Source organism: Anser cygnoides, chromosome 17, assembly GCF_040182565.1.
Source record: "Anser cygnoides isolate HZ-2024a breed goose chromosome 17, Taihu_goose_T2T_genome, whole genome shotgun sequence".
Lineage (NCBI taxonomy): Eukaryota > Metazoa > Chordata > Aves > Anseriformes > Anatidae > Anser > Anser cygnoides.
The window spans coordinates 11,034,001-11,041,604 of record NC_089889.1 but is presented as its reverse complement, the minus strand read 5'-3'; the positions used below and the strand labels follow the sequence as shown (position 1 = coordinate 11,041,604).

At 43.6% G+C, this 7,604-nt stretch overlaps 1 protein-coding gene across 13 annotated transcripts in view; it reads left to right on the top strand.

The window, feature by feature from the left end:
• The first annotated feature begins 18 nt into the window (after positions 1 to 18).
• Positions 19 to 7,604, top strand: part of DEPDC5 (DEP domain containing 5, GATOR1 subcomplex subunit) — a 47,760-nt gene continuing 40,174 nt past the window's right edge. For 10 of the 13 annotated variants that reach the window (XR_010825507.1, XR_010825506.1, XM_066978876.1 and 7 more), the window contains exons 1-9: positions 19 to 213; positions 1,938 to 2,055; positions 2,528 to 2,615; positions 3,355 to 3,401; positions 3,886 to 3,971; positions 4,757 to 4,840; positions 5,495 to 5,544; positions 6,210 to 6,279; positions 6,658 to 6,736. Coding sequence is in view for 11 of the 13 variants with exons in the window: in XM_066978876.1 (XP_066834977.1) it covers positions 1,998 to 2,055; positions 2,528 to 2,615; positions 3,355 to 3,401; positions 3,886 to 3,971; positions 4,757 to 4,840; positions 5,495 to 5,544; positions 6,210 to 6,279; positions 6,658 to 6,736 (562 nt within the window). In the remaining 2 variants the exon portion in view is untranslated. Of the gene's footprint in view, positions 214 to 645; positions 786 to 1,063; positions 1,201 to 1,411; positions 1,644 to 1,937; positions 2,056 to 2,527; positions 2,616 to 3,354; positions 3,402 to 3,885; positions 3,972 to 4,756; positions 4,841 to 5,494; positions 5,545 to 6,209; positions 6,280 to 6,657; positions 6,737 to 7,604 lie in introns of those variants that run through there. The other 3 variants (XM_048064074.2, XM_048064075.2, XM_013173666.3) reach the window with 3 other exon arrangements.

Below are 7,604 nucleotides of genomic sequence, written 5' to 3'. Positions count from 1 at the left end.
CTGGAGCTTTTTACGGCTTACCCTGAACATGAAAGCAACATTAACTCAACACAGAAAGGAATAACCCTGAGACTAAGAGAAAGGGCTCATTGTTCAGGATTCAAATGTGTGTTTAACGATGATACGTCCAGCTATTTTTCTTAAAAGAGGAGCTGAGAAACGTTTGAGCATCCAGGCAAAGGCTTCACCAACAAAAGCAGCGCACACGGGCAGGTAGGGATTGCTGAGGGGTCTTTTCGCACACCTTGGGGCTGGCATCACCCCTCCTCTCCCTCCTCCTGCACTACAACCAACGCGCTCCGCAGCCGCCCGCGGGACCCGGGGCCGGCTCCTGCAGGCGCCTCGCTTGTTCCCTACCGGCCCCTGGGCACCCCCCGGAGCCTCGGGCAGCTCCGAGCCCCTCCAGGGCCCCGGCCCCGGCCCCGTGCAGGGGGCAGGCGGGGCGAGGCGAGGGGCCCCGGTCACAGCGACCCTGGCCAAGGCGGCCCGGACACCCCCAGCCCGTCCCAGCCGGGCCGCCCCCCCCCTTCGGGGGACCACCCGCCGCCGCCCCCCGCTCCCGTTACCTGCGGCGGCCCCGCTCCGCTCCTCCCGCCCCCCCCTCTGACCTCACTTCCCCATCCGGGCCGCGCGGCCGGGCACGCAGCCGTTGCTACGGCCCCGCCTCCAGCCCGGCTCGGTAGCGGCCGGTACCTGACGCGCGCCGGGCCCCGGATGCGGAAGCGGCCCTGCGGTGCCCGGGGGGCTGGGGGCGGCGGCGCCCGGCGGGGGCTCGGCAGCGGCAGGTCAGCGCCCCGCCACCGGGGGGGCGGCTCGGTGGACGTCTCCCCCGTCCCGTAGCGGCCGCCGGGCGGCGTTGGGACGGCCGCGCCTGCCGCCGGGCCGGCTGAGGAGCTGGGCCGCCGGCCTGCGCGCTCCCGTAGCGGGGCCCTGAGCGCTCCGGGACGGGCTGGCCGGCACCGGCCCTGCTCGCTGCACGCCCGGCCGGGGAGCGCAGTGCTGCGGCCCGGCGGCGCTTGTGTAGAGCTCCTCGGTCCTACGGAGTTTGTTGGAGCGGTCCGGGCGCACGGCTTGTTCCTGCCCTGCGTGTGTGCCTCGTAACGGGGCTGGCAGCGTGCAGCCCCCGCTCCGCTGTTCGGGAGGGCTGCTTCCAGGTTGCTCTGCGCGCCTCGGTTTGATATAAGAGCCTCTGCGCACCCTGTAAGAACACAGTTATAGCAAACATGCGTTAGAAGTAGAAAAACTTGTAATTATGCGTCTGTAGTTGTTATCGAAGAGGATCTCGTTACTGATAGTTTTCGGTTTAAGTACCCTTCTAAAAAAAGTACAATGTAGCAGTAAAGGTTCTCCGTCGAAATATGCTCTGCTTCCATTTCAAGTAGCAGGAAGAAAAAACGCGGTCGTTGATGCAATTGGAATGTTTAATACAAAGTGCCAAAACAGCAAATGTTTGCTTGGCCTCATCTGGGCGAACAGCTGCCCTCTGCTGGCCGGAGCTGCGCGGCACCGATGTGGAATGAGCCAGGTGTGGAATCCAGCGTCTGCGAAAGACGTGGAAAAAGACGCGAGGAAGTGGGGGAACTCCCTTGTGGCACAAGAGCGCGCAGTAGAGGGACGAAAACAAGATATAGTTGGCAGTGGGTGTAAGTCTGGGTGTTCACTTTACTGCATTTAACGCAAGGTTAGGAATTTATTCTTGAAATACAAAAGGTAGATCTTTAGAGAGCAGTGCTAGCTCTCTAACAGCAGTGCTGACAGAAGAGACATAATTTCTAAGCTTTTAGTTTGACATTTATTAAACTGTGTAACATGTCAGCCTTTCAGGTGTGGTGTTCTTGACTATGTGGTGATAGAGCTCCCTTTGTTGACACAGAGTGTAAAGAATAATTTTGTAATAACAAGATGTTTGTCTATGTTTGTTTTCATTTCCATATTAGATATGCAAGATGTCTTCAACTGTTTTTACTCAAAGCAGCTGAGAAGAACTGGAATTCAAGATGAGAACCAACAAGGTGTACAAGCTCGTCATACACAAGAAGGGTTTTGGAGGCAGCGGTCAGTATCTCGTGGCTCTTAACAGTGAGACCAGTACTTTCTTACTTATTTGAAATCAATGAACCGATTTGCTGATATTGTTAACAAAACAGTGAAGATGGAATTTTGTTGTAGCAGTATCACGAGTCAGAGTGTGGAAGGCTCTTTTCTAATAGTAAGGTAGAATAAAATTACATTTATTTGTCAGAACAGAATGAAATTGGAACTGTAAAATAAAATCACTTCATTCTATTTCTTTCCCTTTTGTTTTGTCACTTGTCTTTTAACGTATTTAAATGTTTTAACGTGCAGTGGCCAGACTGCAGTGGCTGCACAGGGGACGTATCGTGTAGTGAATGTGGCGTATTAGGAATGTGTTAATCCTGGGCTAGTGAATTTATGTTGAGCAAGTGAGTGTGTATAAACGTGCAAGTATCTGTGTTTGCTGTATATTTGTTTACTGTAGTTTTCTTTGTTCATTTATATCTTGAAGATGATGAACTGGTGGTGAATCCTAAAGTATTTCTTCAAATCAAGCTGGGAGATGTTGTGGAAATTGCACATCCCAATGATGAATACAGGTGAATTCTTTTTGCTGCTGTTTATTAGTGGAGTGTGGTTAGAACATTGAAAGGGGCACGTTCATGTTCAGCAGATTCTAGGTTTAGAGGATAAATTTCTTTTAGAAATTTAGAGGATAAAATTCTTTTAGACTTGGATAACTTTGCTTCAGGAGGCTGCCATGTCTGTTTGTTTTTTTTCTTCTGAATAAAAATAAAGGGGTTAACAGTAGTGGGAGCTCTTCCTCCAAGTTTGTGCAATTTTTTGTGTTTGGTGTTTGCTGACCTTTCATAGGGCAAATAGCACCTGAATGTGGAGAGGTCATCTATGTCTTTATCTTATTTGTAGAGCTGCTGTTACCTAATGATTAGTCTTCCATTCTATAGTATCTCCTAGGCAAAATTAAAGCTTCCTTGTTTGCTATAAAAACGTAAACCTTCATTATGAAGCTGTTTATACTGCAGCCTATATCTGAAGAGTAGGAGTATACCTGTATGAGATTCTGAGATCTTGTGTGACTTACTTCCCCATTTAGAGTATCATCTTTACCTAAAGAGTACCTTATGGTTATAATAGGTATGAAGAACATCACAGGGTGACAGGCAGAGAGGATGGCGTATTGAAGCTTTCCAGAAAACATTAATGTTTCTGTTTAGCATATCTCCTGCTCTGTGTTACTAAACAGTTTTGAAAGTGATTTAGCCAGAGTAGGCTGTTGGTGTCTCAACTCATCCACCTTTTTTCTTTCTTGCATGCTAGCCCCCTGCTCCTACAAGTGAAGTCACTGAAGGAAGATTTACAGAAAGGTAAAACTCTAGGCTCATGGTATGCGTAGTAAAATCACAAATGGTGGTGTGATTGGACTGTATCTGTGATTGAGTAATGCATGTACTTCAAATTTTTAAGAAGACCAGTGTTTTGTCTAGTTAGGGATGGAAGGGTTATAATTTTTATCAGAAAGCGAATAGCCAACTTTAAATTTGCTTTAGGTTGAGTTAATGTGAGGTAGAGTTTGGAAAAAAAAAAAAAGCCTTAAATTTTTGTTCTTGTATTCTCTGACTGGCTATGTGTCTTTTCTACTTGCAGGAATTAATTCAGACTAAACTTTTCACTTATCTCCCCTGCTTTGATTTTAATGAATCTTAAATTGGGCAGTAGTTGAAAGAAGTTGTCTTTTGCGAAGGCCCAAAGTGTATCACACCAACCTTAATATATTGTTTTTGTACTTGCAAATCACCTGGAACCTTTTCCATAAGTTCTTTTCTCTGTCTGTTCTCATTTTTGTGGCAGAAACTATAAGTGTGGATCAGACTGTTGCACAGGTGTTCCGGCTTCGGCCATACCAGGATGTCCATGTGAATGTTGTTGACCCAAAGGTATGGGGTTTTGAAACTTTTTTACATTTGTCCTGTCACTTAGCTCACACTGGGGCTCTATGAATTTCTATTTACAGTAGTGTTGTAAAAAAGGCTTTTTTTTTTAATCAAAATTTATTTTGCCCATCTTTCCAAAGAAAATAAGGCTTGTGCAATTGCACTATTTGTGTGTTTGTTATGGGACTCTTTCTTCTCTCCCCACTATCCCCACACTCTTGAAGCCTGTGGACCTGCTTGATATAGATTTAGAAATTTTAACTATATTTACACTCCAGAAATTCAAGATAAGCAAGCAGAGAGAATGGAAACTGTAAGTGCCCCACTGAAAAGTGGGGCGTGGCATGGATTTGCATTATTTCACACTGGAGGACCTTGTAAGAGAGTCATCTCTTGTAGATGTCCAACTAGCTAAAGGGCTTCTGTCAGAGCTTACCTTCAGTACAAGACAAAAACTCGCAGGAAACTAGGTTTCCTTAATGGTTTGAACAATGGAACTCATTTGTTTCACTTGTGCTTTTAGTTTGCTCTGAGAGTTGTAGAACAGGTAGTCTTGGGGCTTTTTCGGGCCACCTCATGCACTGTCTTGCAGCTCACAGTAGTTCCAGCTACATGCATAACTCTGGTGGTTGTTCTGATGGGGTTTCCTTTTTGTCTTGTGTCTGTTAGGAGTGTTGACTTTCTCTAGAACAGCCCTCACTGTAGCATTGGGTTCTTAGCAGAACAGATTGAGGGGTGCTGTATTAGAAACAAACAATAAAATCTAATCCCTTTCTTTCGTTTCCCAGGAGGTGACCTTGGACTTGGTGGAGCTGACTTTTAAAGATCAGTATATTGGGCGTGGGGATATGTGGCGACTGAAGAAAAGTTTGGTAAGGCCTACGCTGTCCTCATGTGCAGGGTTGAGGAGGTTATGTACATTTTTCTTTTCTTGCTGAAAAAGAAAATAAGCTTTTTACAAAATAAAAAAAAACTTAGAACAGGACCAGTGCCAGCAACTCCTGAGGAACATAAGCTTTAAGTAGGACATTACAGTTGGAGAAATAAATGTAAATGTTAGAGAAAAAAATAAGTTCCATCATTTCCTACTCTGTTGCAGTAATGTTAATTACTGCCTTGGGTACTGAAATGCTGCTGAGAGTTTTTTCTCATGTTCTGAATTTTAGTGATTTACTACCTTTGGAAGGAATTAAATCCAGCTGTTTTTCAAGTAAAAGTATGCTAACATATCCTCCCTTGGATGATATTGCTTAATAATTAACTATCAGTTTTTTTTTTTGTTTTTCTGCATCTCTGAAGAGCAGATTTTTTTTTGATTTTTCTAGGGACAGTGAATTAAGGAAATGAATCCAATCAAATTTAGCATCTGTTAAAAACTATTTTCCATACTGCCTTGAAGAGTTTCTGGTTTAAATGTTTTTTATGGCAGAAGTCTTGTGTTTGAGCATGTTTTCCATTCTTTTGCAAATCTGTCTGCTCACTCCGAGCTTATTGTTCTTTTAACACCTGTAACTATTCTTTCTTAGGTCAGCACGTGTGCATATGTCACTCAAAAGGTGGAATTTGCAGGTATCAGGTCAGTGCTATATATGATTTATTTCTGGATATAGGAAGATATATAGAGTAACAGAGAAATCTATGCCTTAACTGGCAAGTATAAAGAGAAATGCTTTGTATTTTCAAGTATTTTTAACATTTCCATCAATCAATGAAAAGAATATATTGTTAGTGAAAATCTACAGCTGTTATTCATCTGAGTGCGTACTATTACTTATGACTTCAGATCAATGACGGGAATCTTCTGTGAAAAGTCATTTGCAGTTTATTGTTCTCTTAATCTTGTAGGCTTCTCTCTGCAGCATGGGTTTGGGAAAGGTTTCTGTCTGATTTGGGGTGGAAGAAACTAATAATAGGACAGCCAACCACACTTGCTGTTTCTGGTGGATGCCAAATAATTTTCCTTTCACCTCACTTCCCAAAAATTAGTAACAGCTGGGAAGAGGGTTGCTTCAGTTGCTGTTGAGATGACAAAGGGACAAGCAAGTGTGCAGGTGCAGCAGGGAACAGCTGTTCGACATCTTTTGGATTAAAGATTAGTTTTTATCCAAATAAATTTCTATACTGCCTTCAAGTCATCCTTGAATGCATAATTTTGGTACATCCCTTATTTACTCAAATGTTGATGCTGTAGTCTTCACATTCACTCTAGTTAGTAAATGTTATGCACTCTTTTTCTTCCAGGGCACAAGCAGGTGAACTGTGGGTTAAGAGTGAGAAAGTCACTTGTGGATACATCAGTGAGGATACACGGGTAAGATTTCAGGGAGTAGGGGAAAGAAGGTTTGTTTTTTTGTTTGTTTGTTTGTTTGTTTGTTTTCCCCTTCATTTTCTTCCCAAGTTTCTTGTAATTCTATCTTGTGTGCGGATGTGTATGGATCATTTGAATGGCTGTGTTACAAGTTGAAAAATTGCAACATTCAGGAGGAGAATGAATGATTAGTAAATTTCAATGCGTTTTCACTGATGGCACTAGGAATTACTTGGGCTGTTGAAATGCCAACTCCTTGGAGGGGAAATTCCCGATGATGCAGTGGGCCCAGTCATATAAGTTACTTCGTAGTTAAATTGTGCATTTGGCACTTTCAGTGAATGTACCTTGTTTCAAAAAAGATCTTTAATTCCTTTGCAGGTGGTCTTCCGCTCCACTTCTGCCATGGTTTATATTTTTATCCAGATGAGCTGTGAAATGTGGGATTTTGATATCTATGGTATGTGGTTAACTGGCTTGCCTGATTGTGAATGGCAGCAGCTATCATTTCTGTCTCTATTATAAAACTGCTATTTTGATGCATTTCTGCCACTATTAGAAAACTAAATTGTCCTGCTTTTGGCTCAGACATTGCTCTGAAGTGTGCTATGGTGTCCTCTTAGATCGTTACTCACAGTGCCATGTCTTTCTCTCTCCCGGTATTCCATAGTTTTCCTGTCCTTAATGTGCAGTCTGGGTTCATTTATCTCAGTGACTAATTCATGGGGGCCAACTGACTACAAAACCTGGAAAGATTTTCTGTGGATGTGAACGTGTTTGGTGATGAGGGCGGGGGCAAGCCTGTATGAATCCTGAAACCAGAAATGAATTGAAGTCCTGTGCAAAGAGGGCCTCAATGTTCTAAATTTCTCTTGACTGTGTCTTAGCCAGGATGGAAAAACACTGTTTTAGCCCAGGTGGAGCTAGCTAGAAGTATTTAAACTTTGGGAGTTGAGAATGAGCCACTTAACTATGTCATTGTCCTTTTTTTTTCTGGCTTAAATTTTTAGCAAACCTCTTTCCCCTTCCTTTGACCATGTGCTTAAAGCATATGCAACTAGGCAACTATTCAAAGCTGAGCAGGGAGTCGGTTGCGAATACCGTTTCTAAAAGATAGTACAGATGCTTACCCAGCGTGTTGCGAATGTGTTGGAAAAATGGATTTAAAGGTCAGGTCCTTTTGACAATACAACAGTTTTGTTTACATCATCTGAAACAGTCCTGCTTTTTAATCTTTTTTTGCTCTCTTTGCATTAGTAATATTAGCATTCAGTGTGCTTTCAGTTACTTTGCTGTGATTCTAATAAAAATAACTTACCTAGAATCGT